General features: G+C 38.6%; 1 protein-coding gene across 5 annotated transcripts in view; it reads left to right on the forward strand.

Moving 5' to 3' along the window:
- Positions 1-17,863, forward strand: part of ATXN7 (ataxin 7) — an 87,911-nt gene that overhangs the window by 47,077 nt on the left and 22,971 nt on the right. For 4 of the 5 annotated variants that reach the window (XM_069028273.1, XM_069028272.1, XM_069028276.1 and 1 more), the window contains one exon: positions 3,771-3,875. The exons of the other annotated variant lie outside the window; for it this stretch is intronic. In XM_069028273.1, the coding sequence (XP_068884374.1) occupies positions 3,771-3,875 (105 nt within the window). The remainder of the gene's footprint in view (positions 1-3,770; positions 3,876-17,863) is intronic. 5 annotated transcript variants of the gene reach the window in all.

Genomic DNA, 17,863 nt, shown 5'->3' on the forward strand with positions numbered 1-17,863 from the left:
ATATAAATCACGGTTGCCAGGCTCTTCCTTGAGAGGCACAGGCTTTTACATAGTGAAGTATTTCAAAAAGTCATCTTCAAACCAAGACTAACAGTGCATTTGGATGACACTGGTGAAATACTATAAACTTCATTAGACTTTTAAATAGAAAATGTGCATGTCATGTAGTGGATTAGGTATAAAGTATTAGATGTTAGAACATCAACTGCATGATATATGTGAACTTTCATAAGTGGCTGACAGGACAGAAAAATTAGGCATCCATCACCTACTCCTGGTACATACTTACTATGTAAGTTTTGTTAAACTGTTCTGTATATTGTTCTCTAAAATTTGCATGGTCTAATTTGTCATTCCTCTAACAGTACCACATACGTGTTTGTCCTGTTGTAACACAGAAAGAGAAGCAAGATTTCCCTGAAACCTACTCTTCCCCTGTTCAACTAATGACAGTGAGGCACATTAAAGATGTGAGAGCTTACCTGCCTAAGAATGAGGCTCCTGAGTTGGGAAGTGTGGACTTGGGTTTCTTCCAGTTGCCTTAACTGATCTTGGTTGGGTCACACTCCTTACAGTTCCCAATGCCATTGTTAAATTGCATTTAGGCCTCTCAACTTTGCTACTCGCTTACTAGTTATGTGACACTAAACTGTGCCGTAAATCAAATCCCTCCTGATGGGGGAGAATATTTTAAAGTCCTTGCAAAGAGTTTCAAAGAATAAACCCAGACTTTTCCTTGAGTTTCAGTGCTGCCAGATAGTTGTTTATTAAGTTTTATCAGAGGAACAGAGCCACTAGCATGACCCAGGCATAACACAGAACACAGAAAGCAGGAGAGAAGTCAAATTATCAAGATTTACACAGCCTTTTAAAGATAATTTAACCAATGGTTACTAGAAACATATATTATTTTTACTTTCCTACCAATTATTCAGTACCACGTCCAGGAACTGTGCAATTCTTTATCCAGTCATCCCAAATTACTTTTACTGCAGAATATGGAGTAGTAGAAGAAGAAGAGGGTTTGGAGAACAACAACAATCCTCCATTTTGGTATTTTTTGCTCTTATCTATTTACTACAAAGAGAAGCCCAAAACCTCTAAATTTTTCACCTTGTGACAATCTTACATAGTAGTCTATCACCTAATTCACACCACTGTATTTTCTCGTTCTTGTCTGATCGTTGGTAATTTTGTCCGAGGTTGGAAGTCAAAAGAGTGTTGTTCAGGGGGGTAAAAACCCTTCAAAACAGGCAGAGAAATCCTCTCAGTACTCTGGGTTCCTACAGTTATGTTGAGATGTTGCTCTAATGTCAGTGCTGTAGGAGACCACTGTGGGGTACAAGATCTTTTACACTGATTTGTGTGATCTGGCTGGAGTCTTGTGCATGACTTCCTTTGAAATCAGGTTGTGATTCTGGGTGTGCAGCAAATACTTTTCTCAGTGTCAAGTGGTTTTACTCTTAGAATGGTCCTTTGTGAGTTTGTGTATTTCCTGGTATTCTGTCATTGCTTTCTGTCACTTGGAGCTAAGATTTTAAAACTGAAGGTGTTTCACAGTGTAAAGGACCTTTGTAAATGATTCAGATTTCTTGGGATCCTCAAACTGAAATAGGAAAGCACTTTTGTTTATGTCAATTTCTGTCAATTTGTCTCAGTTGCCATTTAAAATTGTAGTTCTGTATTGCCAGCAAATATTCATAGAAGGTTTCTTAGAGTGATGGTACATGGATGTGGTGTCTCTCATTGGTGGGAAGGAGCGCTTTGTCTTGCAATCCTTCTCTCCTGTTACCGATTCCCCCTGCATTCAGTACAAGTTGGTGTAAAGTCTGAGGATCCAGTCTGAAAGGTACAGCTATAGGAACAAGTTCCAGGGTGTGGATTTGCAGTTCCCTAGGCATCACACAGGAGTAGCCTCTCTGTGGGCTATTAACAATGTAAATATCAGGCAGTGTATGCTGTCACTGTCCCGTTCATCCTGGTGTATTGGTACTCAGGTGGAAGTGACCCTGGAGTATTTGCTTGTGTGTATAAACTTTGATACATGGGCATATCCAAAGATGATACTCTTGCATGAAATATTAGCAATGAAATTTAAGCTTATACTTGTTTTCTTACGTAGCTTAATATTACATCACAGAAAGTAGATATCGAAAAATAGAAGTTTATTTTTTCCTATCTGATTTTCCCTCCTCAGCATATATTTACTAGTTTCACCTAGTTTGCAGTAGTTGGTTGTGCCAGAGGTTTTAATATTTTTTTCAATAAATATCATATAAATAAACAAGCAAGAGTTGCTACTTAAAGAAGTGCAAATCAGATTATATGTTTATTTGATGTAACCTCAGTTGCAAAAAGGTGCCTGTGACTTAGGTGAAGGTGGCTGTGATCTCTCTCAGTCAAGTCAGATGTCTTCGGTCATTGCATTTGCATCCAACTGCAAAATCCAGTTAGGGCTGTTATTGCAGGTGTCATGCTTAATTTTGATGTAGCACTAGTAAGATTTTTGGAACATATGGGATAGACCTTACGTCTTTTGAAAGAAAGTATTCAATTTTTTATGATGAAGATACATACTAATTCTGGGAGTAGTTTTGGTGTGGATATGTTCTCTGTCTGTGAGAAACAAAGTGGACAGGGCTGATGGTGTCTTTCTGCCAGTCGTTGCCTAGTGTTATGGCACACTCAATGTGCAACACAATTTATTTCATAATTGCTTTTCTATCAATGAACAAAACAGTGGATGTTGTTAAAAGTATACATAGGCAAATTAGTAGCTGTAAAACAAAACTCTGGGGTCAGTTCTAGCACAGGAGTAAATAAGGTTAACTTAGAAAATAGTTACTGTTAAGACAAATCTTTTATTTGAGGGTTTTTGTAAGAAAGTAAGTTTGCTTATGTCAATTTTTAACCTTTAAATAGTGTTACAGATCCCTTAGCCACATATAATGTTTGCAGTTTCCTTTTTTTGTCTTTTAATGATTGAATAACAGTTTTAGTTATATAAATGTACTATACCTTTAAGTTGTGTAGTAAATGCTGTATTTATTGCTCCAGTAGTCTCTGAATGCAATTATAACTGTTAAATATATTCTTAACAAACTGTATTCTTATGAACAAAATCGTAGAAACTAATTTTATTAGTAAAAGTCTCCAAGTATGTCTTTTATCTCTGCAATCCACACATGCTCTGACAGACTGTTATCTCTAGTTCTCTCTCCTGTATAGCTGTTACACGGATCTCTGGCACCAGATGGCTGGACTATAATGCACTGTTAAACAAATAAAACCATTAGGCATATAATTCTGCCTGGTAAATGACTGTGTGTTTAAAATGGTTTTTAAAAAATTGATAGCAAATGAAGTTCACTTTTGAATTCATTTAATGACACTGGAATAAAATCCTAACCCCTTTTCAGAATACATAAAACATCCCCACTTCTGTTGTGTTTGTGTCAATTGAAGTCAGTCTTTTTTTATTGCATTCTTGCATCTGGTATAAAATAATCAGTCCTAAATCAGTTTTCTAATAGATGTTTTCTACAAGTAATCACTCATTTTACATTTATCTTTGTAGGAAGATTTTTGCTTTTGTAATACTCCAGCACAAAATTATCTATTGCATTATATGCTCTTTTCTCTTCATTTTCAAATTTGATACAAATGTCTCTAAAATTATGATTCAACACTAGTGTCATGGCTCTGTAATTAAACTGTTTTTCTATAATTGTCAGCAGCTGAGAGATGCCATTTTGTCTTTTTGTTTTTAGATATGCCAATATTTGGTCTTTGCCCGGCTCATGATGATTTCTATTTGGTGATGTGTAACCACTGTAATCAGGTCGTAAAACCACAGGCATTTCAATCACATTATGGTAAGTGCTTAACTATTTTTAATAATTAAGGGTGAGGTTAAATCAGGATTAAGCCTGGCAATTTTTTTTTTGATTGATGGTACATAGATCATTACATTATAAAAAATGTCAAAGAACATAACCTGTATTTAATAATTTTATATACATTGTAATGCAGTTATGTAAAGATCTTGTTATTTTAAATTTTTTAATGCCTTCTTGAAATGCTGCATAGCTACAGTTCAGTTTCAAAATGACATCTAGTGTATTTCACAGCCAATATGTGTAGTCTGTTTGTCTCTGTGTCATTTCTCTTTGTGTGTTTGGACAGATTATTTTTACATGGGTTCTGGTACAGTGTGAATTCTAAATTGAAGCTGAAAGCTAAACTTACAGTGAAATTTGTAAAACGTAGTAAACTTCTAATACCCAGTAAGCTTATTTATTTATTTTCAGAATTATCAGTTTGTATTTGTTTTACTAGTCCAGTGGTTTTGTATATAAACTATGTGGGGAAGCTCTTGTGTTGGTTGGCCAGTGTTTAGAGAGGACTAAGAAAATGTGAAGTGCTATGCCAGTTCAAGTGCTCAGTTACTTCCTCCAAGCCTGACTGGGGGTGGTTGGCAGTTCTGCTTTTCCATGCTCTCCTCAAGACTAGAAATTACCCTCGAACAATTTCATGCCAATATTTGGATAGGAGGTTTTTTGGAATTCAGCTTTTTTTTCTGGAGAAATTCATGAGATATTTTCTGACCAACTCCTAATAAACATGATGGACAAAGCATCTTCTGAACTAGTCCTTCCTCCCCTGGTGTGCATGTATTTGTACATGGTCTCTTTTCTCTAGGCCAGTGCACCTACTGATTGGCTTGGTGTTTATAAGGATATGGGCTGGGTATGGGCAGGGAACCTCTTCTGGTGTTGAGAAAAATGGATAACCTCTCGTGCATCTTAAATAATTCAGCGCTTTGGCAAGAAAATATATACTCACTTCTGCTTTCTTGAGACTGGAGAAGGGCCTTTCTGGGCTGTGCAGAGGGTGAACTACTTACCATTTCTCCCTCTCAGTTGGCTTTGTGTTATATTGCCTTATGGATTATAGCCCTACCCTGCTGCTGGATCCTGCAGTTGTGTCACAAAGAGTGACTCGGAGAAGAACCTGAATAAGTTTTGTGTCATAATTCTTAATAGTTTGCTTGTTATTCTGTGGGTGACTGTACTGATCTTTTTTTTTAAACCCACAGTTTTGTGGATATAAGTCTCCAGAGCTGTTGGGAACCAGAAGAAGAAAAGGCCATCTGCTCTTCTTGCTCTGGTTGCTATACGCCTTTTTGTTAGCCAAGAACAAGTATACCCCTTGCCAGTGAGATTCCTCATGTGTCACTGAATATAAGCTTAAGATGTCCAATAACTCCTTCTAAAATTTCATATTAAACTGATTCTGATGGCTAAAAATAAATTTATGGGGGAGGACTAGATGATGCAGAGTTCTGAGTGGTGGCATATTGAATATTCCATCTTGAGGTCAGTAATATGGTAGTGATGGAGGGCTGTGGATAGCTGCAGACACCTAAGGTTGTCTGTGTGAAATGAGGAGATCTCTAAAGTCTGACAAACTGGTGTTTGTATGGTAGGAACCAGCATTGTGTTTGCCCTTATGGACAGGTGGCAGAAGCAGCTCAGGAGCTGAATAGAAGCAGCATTTTGTCTTGAGCATAGACATGAAAACATGGCATGTTTTAATGCTGCTTGTACTGCTGTTAGACTTGTTATGTCAAGTTAACTGAAACTCTTCTGTAAGCTCTGTTTGCAATTTCAAAGGCGCAGAGTGAACAGAGAACTGCAAAATGAAGGCATGAAAGTATTTTTAAAAGTTGTAATAAATACTAACATAATGTTTCTATTCTGTATCACTCTGTAGAAGTGTGATCTCTAAATGTGAAAATTTCTCTAATACAAACCTTACATCAGTGGCAGATTCATACTTTAAGAGAAGTGTAGAAGGAGGAGATAGAAATGACGAGGTTATTCTTAGTATTTCTTAAGCTTGTTCTGAACAATGAAGAATCTTGGCACGGGCTGTGGCGTGCAGAGGAAACAGGTGGGGTCATTCCAATGAGAAAAACAGGCTTGGGTGGGGTGAACATCATTAAAGGACCTTAGTTTGCCAAACTAATCGCCTCAGAAACATAAGAAGGCTGACTTGGTGATTTTGTGTAGCACTAGTTCTCAAAGCCTTATATCAGCCTTCCCATTTTTGAAATCCTTACACAGTTGTCCCTTAATTTATAAAATTAAATGTGAAAGTTGATAAGTCAGGTGATAGATTACCAGACAATGATCTATTTTTTTTTAAACACTGTATAGCTCAGGAGAAGGAAGTTGCTGAATCTTCAGAAAACATGGTTATTTTAAAACAAAAAGTGTGTTGTTGTGATAACAAGAAAGTAAAGCACCCTTTGGATTCACCACAGTCAGTTTACTCTGAATTAAGTTTTTTATTGATGATATGATTTCAGGGATTGAAAAATTCTGAAAATTTGCAGTCCATCCATGTATCTTTTTGTGATATTCTTAGGGTCTTTTAGTTGCTGCCAGAGAAGTATTAATCTCTTAAAATATTCTACAGCTCCTAGTGGTGTATGTTGCTGTGTGTGTTGCTGGTACTTGGTGTTCTTTGAAATTTGTCATGTGGATTTTTGTTTTCTAAAGTAGTAGAATATGCTCTGTTAAAATGTCTCTTTTGTCAAAGGAAAGCTAAACAAACTATTAGTTAAATGTAATGAGCTAATTAATTTCTTCCAAAGCATATTTGTGATAAACTACTTAACTAGGTAGGCTGAAAGTGCTTTGCAGGACATATGCTGGCTTTTTTCTCTGGATCACAAGTAGTCAGAAATAATTTAAATGCAACTTTATTAATTAGAACCTTTTTAGTAAAATACTTTATTGATACAAATGACAGATTTGTGTATGTAACTGATTCTTTTCTATTTCATGCATTTGACTAGAAAAGATATTAATTCAGAATTAAATTCTACTTTTTTAGGCAATCCAAACGTGTTTGAGCTATGAATTTCCATTTTAATAATTTATTCAATAGTGTTGGTATATGTAGTATGCTTGATTTTTAGAGTTGGTATGCATAACTGTTGAGCTTTTGATGGGACACCCTTCCTTCTCAGGCCAGGGTAAGAGAGCAGAGGAGGCTGCTGTTCTGCTAAGTTCTTTATTTCATAGTCTCACAGCTTTCTTGAAGGCAGAGTTCAAGTGGGTTACATGATAAAGGCAAGCAGCATCAGCAAACAGCAGGCAGAAACAGCTTCTTCTTCCATATGCTCTATATGCTCTGTACTCTATATATTTTTTCTTACAGAAAAGATTATAGATTATATTTGTTAATTGACCAATTATATTTGTTAATTGACCAATAAGATGAACACACAATTCTAGTTTTCCTTTCTTAACCTATCCTGGTCTAATTCTAACAATAGTAAGTCCTACACAAGATTTGCGTATACAGTTTCTATCAGCTCTTATTGTTTATGTGAACACTCTGTCTAAAAATTGTGAACAGTACAATTCTATCTATATTTTGTCTAAAGTAAAGAATTCTGTGAAAAGGTAACACTGCTGCAGCAAGAACTGTGTTTAAGGTCTCTGCTACAGCTTTTTAATGTTTAAGGCACTTAGCATAATATATTTCTACTAAAAGTTAAAAATCTGTATTTCTATTTCACTTTGGTGTGGCTTCATGTATCTCAGCTTGTCTAAAGGTTTTAATTCAACCCCTATGTTTTGGCTTCCCTCTGGGCCTGAGACCAGAGGAGCTTTCACTCCAACACATAACACCACATGCAGGTTTGTTTTTTAGAGCAATCTAACCTAATGAGATATCAGAAGTCAACTTGTGGTATTCCTTCCAGTCTGAGTATAGTAGCTGGCTGGCAGTGCAGTCCAATGGCTTTAGGCCCTTGGCTTAGAGTGGTAGCACTGCTGGGGACATGGTGGGGCAGGAGCACACCAGCCAGCCAAGGAAAAGTTGTTCTGTCAGATCACAGCTGTTTTCATTTGGGGGGCCAGGCAAGTGATTGAAATCCTTCATTGCTACTATTCCTGCTGTTGTTCTGTGAATGGCTACACTTTCATGGTAACAGCATCTTCCTTCGATGAGTCAAGATCAGTTCAGAGGTGAAAGATGTAAAAAAGATATAATGTTCAGGCATTGAGTCTTGTGGGTGAAACACCTGAGATCACTTATATGACCTATTCCCAGAAAGTGTTTTTCTTCAGGAGTACTTCTCTGCACTCTGGATGATCATGTGCCAGGTGTCATGCTCCTCAGGGCAATGGGATGTGCCTGTCTCCCTTTTGATTTCCATTCTCTCCTCCCCAGAGACATGTTAGATACAGTTCTTGTGCTTGCACCCAAAGGTTGCTCTCTGAGGAAGCCATCGCGACAGTTATTTCAGGTTGTTCGTGGAAACCCTGAAGTGCTGTGGTTTTTGGGCTGTGTAACCTTTTGTTGGCATTTCAGCTGTTCCACAGGTTTATCTCATCTCCTTGTGGTTATCAGCCTCCTGGCTGATGGGAGCTGCTTCTCTGCCCTGTCTGGGCTGCTCTGTTGCTCAGAGAGAGCTCAGCAGTGTGAAAGTAGCATCAGCATAGAGAGGTGTGGAGTTTTTTTCCTTCTACTTCCCTTATGGTTTTTTTTTTTCAGAGGTTGTTTTTTCTCTCTGTGCCTTAGTATCCATGAATACAAAATAAGGTTAAACTCTCAGCAATAATAATGAAGGCTATCTATAAAACTTACACTGAGAGTGCCTGTGACTCATGTAGTGATTGTGAAAACCACGAATACAGTAGATGATGGAAAGAGATGATGATGGTGTGTTGGGCTGTTGAGCTATTAAAAAGCTGTGTCGAGTATATTGATAAACTTCCATGGGTTTGGCATGGTGGCAAAGGTAAGCAACCACAGTGAGCTTTGCCTGCTGCTGCTGTCCCGAGAGCTGGTGGGGAGTTACTTAAACATTTTGGTTTCCAATCAGTGCAGGTTTAAATCTGAGGTATAGGAATCAGAAGCAGGGTTACTGTACAGATATGTCCATCTATTGTGGTTTCTAGGAGGTTGTGGAATTGGAATAGAGAAGTCATCACACAACCGTATACTCGAGGGCAGATCCTGGCCGTAGAGAAAGATGTTTGCTGGTTACTTGGGTCCATTCTCCAAGTCTGGGTGAGATCTTTTGTGATTCTCCATCTAATTGTATAACCAAGGTCCTTCCTCCCTCAGCCAGGGCCCACAACCACCTTTCCTTTGCAGGTCTCCACTTTGGGAGTCCTACGGGTTTTTTTGGTGTTAAGCGCCTGGATTCAGAGAGAACATGTGATACTTGTGATTTCAATTGGGAAAAATGATCTGTTAACTATCTCTGTCATTGTGGTGATGTATTTTGGATGTGTATCATACATAACTTAAGTATTACAGTCCCTGCAGCACTACATGTTTGGGTTCTTCTCACACTATGAATCGAATATAAATTTGTCCTACTATATTTTTGTTAAATTTAGCAGCAGCTAATTGTTCTGAAAAATCTGACAGTATTTAATATTTTTAAGTTGTATTTTTTGAAGTATTTTGTACATGTATTGCTTGTTTAGAGTAGAATAAGAGAGTGTGTTTAGCATGGATTCATGGATTATGAAGTCAAAGATAAAGTGTCTGTAAAAGGCAGCATTTAAAGCTGATAAGAAAAGAAAGGAATGTACTGAATCTTGTTCCAAAGCCATTGGACCTGAGGATTGGGTTGTTGCTTGGTTTTCGGGTTGGTTTTTTTGTGTGTGTGTGTGTGGTTTTTTTTCCTCATGGAAGATTGCTTGAGCTCATCCTCATTTTGGAGGGATAAGCCTTCATTATGGCCTGCATACTTTTGGCAGCAAGCAATTTGTTTCAGCAATTAATGTCCACTGTTCACAGAAGTCATTTTAAAGCAGTGTGAAAAGGTTTTTTTAAATCATAAGAATTTTCTTGGTATCTTCTGTCGGAGTCTAACAACCAAAATAAATCTGAATATTCTGTGGTGTGTCACAGATGTGCTGAAGCAATCTGCCAAGCATATTGCCAAACGTGCACAGGTGGCATTTGGCATATTATGGCTCCAGTTAATGTATATGTTTAAACAAATTATCATTGGCAGCTTCTGTTCAGGAGCTCCTGTTTAAATGCACAGTCTCACAGTAATTCACACAGTCCAGATTCCAGGAGTTGGATCTTAATCTGTGGGTCCAGCAACAACTAGTTTAATTTCTTGGTAGAGATTTGTGAAATTCTGTACCTTTTGCAAGAATCATCTTGGCATATAGCAGGGAATGTGCTCAGAGGTCAGCACAGAATTCGTTTCAGAAGGAAAAGAAAAATTTCAGCTGACTATTAAGTGATTTTTAAATAATGCATAATTAAATAAGAAATTATTATAATGTGGAAAGAAACTCTGTAAACGTATTTTGAGCTTTGAAATGTGCACCCCCAAGCCATTAGCTGAATACCAAATGTGCTATGCAGATTTTATGGAGCAGTGGAGTTCGGTGCTGTGGTTACTTGTATCATCACAAACTGTTCACATGCAGAAAATTATTTTTGTACACAGAATGGCTGTGGTCTTTGTTTATTACATGAAAGCACAGGGAGTCTGAGAAGTTGATGGCAGTTTTCTAGTAAAACTTCCTCCTTTTTTGTGAGTATGTGGTTTGTCAAGCTCTAGTTGAAGAAATAAAGCAAATTTTAAGTATCAGCTAAGAACAGAAGTGATGTTTAGCTTCAGATTTAAGAGATACTGATTATTCAGTTTACTGCTTACCATGTTACTCATGTTATTCTCTCTACAGCACTGTGTGCACTAAAATACTACAGACTTCAAGGGCTTGATGTGCTTTAGGCTCTTCTTATTTTTGGTTATTGTGAAATGAATTTTATGCTGTTCTGCCACAGCAGATGATCTAGGTGCAAAAATCCTTCAGGTTTAATATTGGCTGAAGAGAGAGTTTGGTTTTTTTTTTTTATTCTATCCTTACTGAAATGTTAAAGTATTTAAAACAAGTCTAACTTACAGAATTAGCAAGGGTTCCATGAGAACCCTGCTCCTTTATAGTGATCTTCTTGCTGGGTATTTGCTTGGAGACTGGGACTGACTGCTTGTTTTTCAAAGTAAATGCTGATGGGGAAGAACAAGTGGAAAGAAAGAATAGTATTTATCTTTGTGAGAAAAGAAGAAGCAGTGCCATGTTCACTGTCACAGAAGTAGTTGTTCAGCAAGAGGGAGAAAGTGTGTAGATTGGAATGAGATCTGAAGAGGATAAGTAATTCCAGTAAAAAGTAGCTATTGAGTGTATTTGACTACAGCTTCACTTTGAAAGAAGCCACCCGGGATAGTTGCATCTGGTCTACAATTAAAAGTAACTGGCAATGAGAGACTTAACCAATCTAGAAGTCAAGGTTGAGTTTCATCACTCAAAACTCATTTTGTGAGAGGAAATGACATGTGGAGCAGGGCACAGCTCTCCCAACCATCATTCCAGATATTTTGCAGGTTCAGGGAAGGCCGTTTTGCATCAGCTTACGTGATCCACATCCTTGGAAGGTTTCCTTCACAGCTAAAAGGGTTCTTTTTGCTGCCTAAGCCACTCCTCCAGGCTGGAGCCCAGCCAGGGGAGGTGGCCTGCACTGAGGACAGGCCATGGGCGCTCAGGGTCTGGCACACTGCCCTAAGCTGAATGCAGGAGAATGAAGCTACAACCTGTTTGAGAGCTGGGGAGGTGGAAGAAGCCCAAGTTGAAGTAAAAAAGAGACGGATTTCTGCTGTTCTGGAGAGATGGGAATGTGTCAGAGCCATGGAGATATGAACTTGGTCTTGGAAGGTGAGGTTAGAAGTAGTTTAATTTCAAAAGCTAACCACATAGAGATCAATTATTTATAAGGACTTTCTCATTTAGTTTTTGGGGGAGAAGTGTGTGTTCTCATGAACTGTGTCATTTATTCCAAGAACTGCAAACCTCAGATGAACACCACAGCGCTTTGTGATTCCGGGGAGGAGTATTCTGGGAAGCTTGTAAAATTGTTTTGAGTATTGAACTGTCACAAAGAAAATAATTTTTGGTTGTTTTTTTGCCTTTTTTTTTTTCCCATGGAAGTACATAGTTTCCAGTTGCACACACTGTACCCTCTCGTCCCAGCATCTGACCCTTGAACAACTGTTGTGTTTGGGATGGTCTCTTTTTCTCTACAAGCACAACTTCATAGGTCAGATAGGAAATCCCATCAGTAACCACCACTTACATTACTTTCTGTGAAGATACCAGTGCACCCAGTACAGCTGTGCAGTACATGGCTGGGGCAGCAGTGCCCAGCTTTGATGGGCAGGGAGGTGACAGCTTTGGCAGAGCTGGCTCAGCACAGCTTGGAATTAAGTGGTTTGCAGTCTGTGTGTGTGTCTGAGAAGGGGAAAGAGAGGACACTGGGGAATAGCTAAAAGGGGAAATGTAAAACAAAGAACTTGAGTAAAATACATGTAAAAAGAAATAGATGAAGACAATATGGAGGAAGCTAAATAAGGAAGGTAGGACAAAATTACCTTGGAGGAGGGAGAATGAAGTAGGTACAGTGCTGGTTTTATTACTCTGTAATGAGGGGTAAAAGTGGTAAAAATGAGGAGAGGCTAAACAGGCAAAACAAACAAAAGCTTTTTCACAAGTTTTTCCTCTCTCAGTGTTTCAGCAGCAATGCTATTAATGTGGTTTGTGTAATACCGTGGCATTCTTGGATTTTGCACATTTTGGTGGGGGGTGAGGGGAACAAGAATGTTTCCTACTTGAGACACATCTCTTGGCTTTGTCTGGCACTAACCATCAAGGGAAGAGATGGATATATGCATGTGTGAGCACTTATTAATAGTTCATCTTTTGGTTTCTTATGCATTGCTTTTACTGTTTCTGTTTGGACTTCTTAATTTTATTTAACAATTCTCATTTTCTATACTGTGAATACTATTTTTTAGACAGTAGGATGTATGTGTAGCCTTCAGCTGCTTCTGCTATCAGAAGAATGCCCCCCAGAGAAGAGGAGGTGTACTAGGTGGAAGAAGGTTATCCATGCTGGACTGACATGAAAACAATGTTTTGTAGGAACTTCATCCGCCACCTCAGGAAAAATAGGCAGCATTTTAAAATCTATATTCTCACCTACAGCAATAGTGCATGGAATGGTAACCAGGCATTAGGCACGAATCACACTTTTGGAAAAACTTGGGACAATATTTTTCTTACCAAATTAAAAAGAATGAATAACATTTTGGTTTTAGGCACAGCTAAAAGGTAGCTGCTTATTTTAGTTGGCCATTATGTCAAGTAGTTTTCACCTGTTATTTATTTATTTTGATCACCAGTTTGCTGGCTTTTTAAAAGAAAACATGGTACTGCTTTGAGGGTTTTTTTCTTCCAAGCAATATAATACACTTAAAATCTAACATATGATACACTTTTAGTCTAGAAACTGTGTTTTTAAGATATTACCAGAAGAGGGAGTGTGTAACACTTTCTATACAATGAAACCTGTAAGTTTATTGATGAATAGCAATCAGTAACCACATGACTTATATACTAAGTTAAAAAATATTTGTAGGCTCAAATTCACTTTCAAAATAATACAATTAATGCCAACATTTTAAGCTTCTCATTAGGCTTAATTCAGTTTAACACTAAATAATTATATCCAAGTAATGTAATTGGCCTGGAAGGCAGTTCAGATTCCTAAGTGCTCTGTGTTGTGTCTACCTGTAACAAAGATTCAAGCAGCTTTTCAGTAGCAGTCTTGGATTAGCTCTTGCATTATCCAACTCTGTGAGAGCTCCATAACAGTATGGAACAATTACAAATATCTTTTAAAAATGTAGAAAATAAACAGTAATAGATAAATATTATATGTAATTTTACATAAGTTTGTGGTAATATTATTGACTAATAGGCCATTATTAGCTCAGGTAATAACAGCCAAAATACTTCCAAACCCTATTATCTCCTATTGATGAAACAAATACATAATGTAGTGTTTGTATAGAAAATAAATATTTTTACTCTATAATTTGTGTAGATGCTCCTGCAGTTGTCATGCAGCTGGGTAACAGGTTAATCTTTTCAACAATACTAAAAAAAATGTAGGAAAATAGCCATCAGTATGTCTAATATGTAAACTCCTGATAAGCTTTGCATATTCTGGTGCCTTAGGCAAGTTCTGCCATGTCAGAGAACTCTGCTGGCCACAAAGACAGCAATGATGTTTTGTTTCCCTGAGTTGTATTACAGAAAGAAGGACCACTGTCAAGAGATTCTTGTCCTATTTTCTGTTCTCTTTTCCCCAGATAATGAGTTGTCCAGGTTGGTATGACACTCTCACTCTGCACTGCTTTGTAAAGGATGCAATTAGACCAGGCTCCTGGAGGGTTGAAGCAGTTCCTGCATAACTGAGTTTTTCCTTATTGTTTGGCAAGATTGTCAGAAAACCTTTAATTCACAATTCTATACAGTGTAGCTTTCCAAAAGGTACTCTTGTCTTTTAGCCAGGTACTCTTTTCTCTTTCCCTTTTAGAAAAGGTAGCCTTTTCTCTTTTAGCGAGATCACCTTCTTAGGTTTTTACCCCACAGGATTTTCTCCCTCTGCCAGGCCAGGAGTGGTTTTGTGCTGTGTCCTCTCTGTGTGACCCTGCTGGTTGCAAAGAACCTGTTTGTCACGTCTGGCTCTTGGAAAAGCCCTGGTTTCTGTGGAGCATTATGGTGAATTCTGTACATAGGTAGAAGGTGTTGCCCCTTTCAGGGCACCCTTCTGTTTTGAGCCTAAGACTTTCCGATGTTTGTGGATTATCTGTAGAGCTGGGTTTGAACTGTCAGAAGTTTTATGTGATGTACACTGAGAGTTTCAAGAACTGTTTATTACTGTGTGATGGCATATATGGTATTCACATGAAATTCATGGCTCTTCTCCTTGCTAAGAGGAAAATTGTCTGTGTTTCTTTTGTTACTATGTGGCTGAAGTTGTCACCTGAGTTCTTAAGCATTTTGGTTTTCTGCTGTATTAAGGTGGGCTTAGTGAAGTAATTGTTTTTACTTCTTTCACTTTTCTAGATTATAATGAGAAGCCTTACAGTACTCTGTAAAGCTCTGGCTCTGCTCATCATTGGCATGGGATTAGCTAGCGCTCATTTTCTTCAGTTTCATTTTGGCTTGCCGCCTCTAACAAGCTACATGTAACCATGTGTATGCCTGGAAAGATACCACACTGGCCCTCTCCTGGCCTCTAAGGTCAGAGGAAAGGTTTTTAAACTGCCATAGTTCTGTCCCCCATCACAGTGCCATGTACTCTTTAACCAAAGGTCATCATGTGGATCATGAAGCAGTCCACCAGCTATCTTCTAAAAATACCTGGGACTGCTTTAATGGCCACAGAAAATAAATATGTGTGTAGTATTGCAAGGCTTGATGTTCACATATTGCTTGCCACACACTGAGAATGACAGCTAGTGGCACCTAGGAACTGGTCAGTGCCAAGTTTTTCTCTCTGTAGGATTGGTCTCTATTCAGGTTGAGGGTGGGCACTGACCTTTAGGGCCATACTCATCCCCTTTTTCTGTGATCGCAAGAACATACCCGGGGAGGCTGGAGTTGGCAGATAGTTAGGATGTGCTGAAAGCCCTGATGAGCTCCTGGGCTGTTTGCTATTTCCTCTGCCCTGTCCCAGTTGTCTAGGAGGCAGAGATTCACAATAGCTGTGGCTATACACTTGAAATCTAATGGACTCAATGTCCTTTCCTGATTTTAGTCCCTGGAAATGACATAATTCTGTGCAGAAACCTTCATTCTCTGTGTACACACATGCTACATGAGTAGTAATTATATTTTGTATTTCTGGTGTAAACAAGCCTGTTGTGTAAGGGGAGTTGATTCTAAGGCATAAAATGCTGTCATTTGATTGTGCACCAACAAGCCTGTCAAGTTGTTCCTCTGTACTCAGTCATCTGTTTTATTTTGGACTTGCTCCAGTTTTCTGAAACCTGAGGAACTTCTAAGCTTGCTCACTTGGAAAAGAAAACATCAAAACCAGTAATCTTGCCCAATATATGCGTTTTGTTCTACAGGATGTAAAACACTCTCCAAAGTGGCAGCTTCTAGAGGAAAAGAAATCCACCTATTTCAAAGTCCATTGCCTTGTGGTTCTGGAGGTTCTGGGAATTTAATTCATGCTGTACTTCAGAGCACTCGTTTCCAAATACAAGGCAGTAGCACTACGTTTTATCTGATTTTGCTGCTCCTTTACTAAGGCTGGCTTTGTGGTGTCATGTAGCAAATGGTGGTATTCTTTCTATGCACCCCATATAGCAGCAAAGTCAATTTTCCAAGTAACCATGCTGGAGTCCTCAATTGATCAACTTTAAGAAGTATGATGTTAGCTCAAGGCCCATTATTCTCTTCCTTCCAGGATAATAGCAGCCGGTAACCAAACAATCTCTTTAAAGCAAAATATTAATGACAAAATCATCTTAGACAGTACTAAACGTAAACATAAGCAGGCTGCAGTGTAAGCAAGCCCAGCTTATGTACTGCTGATATCAATCAGATGAAATTCCTTGGAAGTCTGGTTTTTTTCCTATGTACCCCTCAGAGCTTCTAGGAACCGGGAAACTCATCATTACTGCAGCTCACAACCCAGTTCATTGTTGTGCCAGTTCTTATGCCTGCATCCCTCTCCCTGGGATCAAGTCACAGTTTATTCTTGCTAGTCCTCACTCAGTTCACTGCCAGCTTTGGCACAAGCAGGCATTTGGTTTGTGACACCTTTGGGTTGGGCCTTTGAGTGGATGGTTCTGCTCTTTGTTTTGGACGGAGCAGATGGTGCAAAGGCTCAGACTGAGTAGTCAGGATTGGGGGAGAGGGCAGGAATGCTTTTTGCCTGTGTCAGTATTAGCTCACACCAGCCAGTTTAAAGTGGTTGTGAAATTGGTGCCTGAGTTTGCTGAATTTTGAAAAAGGATAAGTGGGTCTTAATATGCAGTGAAGACAGTGAAGCCTGGTTGTCTGTGGTTTTGTCCTGTGTGTTTTGCCATCACTCTCCCACTGCAGTACCTCCTGCTCTGTGCACAGACATAGCTTCAGGTTTCATATAATGTTTTGCCTTTTTTTTTTTCTTTTTTGCTGGCCAGTTTAATAAGACACATGTACAGCTGGGCTGGAATGTGCTTATGCTGCCCAGCCAGCAAAGATCTTCCTGCCTTCCTCCAGTAAGAGCACCAAGAAGTCCTACCTTTGCTGTCAGACTGCTGCTTTTATTGTTATTGATAAACACCAGTATCTTCAGGATATCTCCCAGCAGGGGGTGGGAGGGCACCATTTCAAATCCAGCTCTTCAGTTTTACTAAAATCCACCCAATTTTGAAATACAGAACACTATAATGTAGGCAAGTGGAAGGATGTGGTAGAGCTGCATTTATCTCACTTTACAAAACCAGACAACAAGTGTAATGAAAGTGAAAGATTGGCTAGGGAATTTTTAATCTTAAAACCAATTTTCCTTGCAATGCAAAATGTGCAGGATACTTCAACTTGTGGATTCCCTCCACCCCCCCCCCCCCAATTTTATTATTGTTTGTTTTCCATTTCTTGACATTCTGCAGCACTCATTCATACAAGGGAGCTACTGTATGTGTGTGTATAGTGATAGCATCACAAATTATATAAATGCCTTTTATGTTTCATGTGTTCAGTGAGAAAATAGAAAAAAGAGGGGTTTGATGCTGTTCTTTGTTATCTGGAGTGGTAGGAAGCAAACTTTCTTCCATTGCAATGGTTTTGGCACAGTTCAAGTTGTCCCTCTTGGGTGGTTGTGTAACACCAAAGACCTGGAAATTAGATTCTCTGCAGTGATTCATATCAAACTGCTTCTCTCCCTCCTGCACTGTCCTCATGCC

This window comes from Aphelocoma coerulescens, chromosome 12, assembly GCF_041296385.1.
Source record: "Aphelocoma coerulescens isolate FSJ_1873_10779 chromosome 12, UR_Acoe_1.0, whole genome shotgun sequence".
In the NCBI taxonomy this organism is placed as follows: domain Eukaryota; kingdom Metazoa; phylum Chordata; class Aves; order Passeriformes; family Corvidae; genus Aphelocoma; species Aphelocoma coerulescens.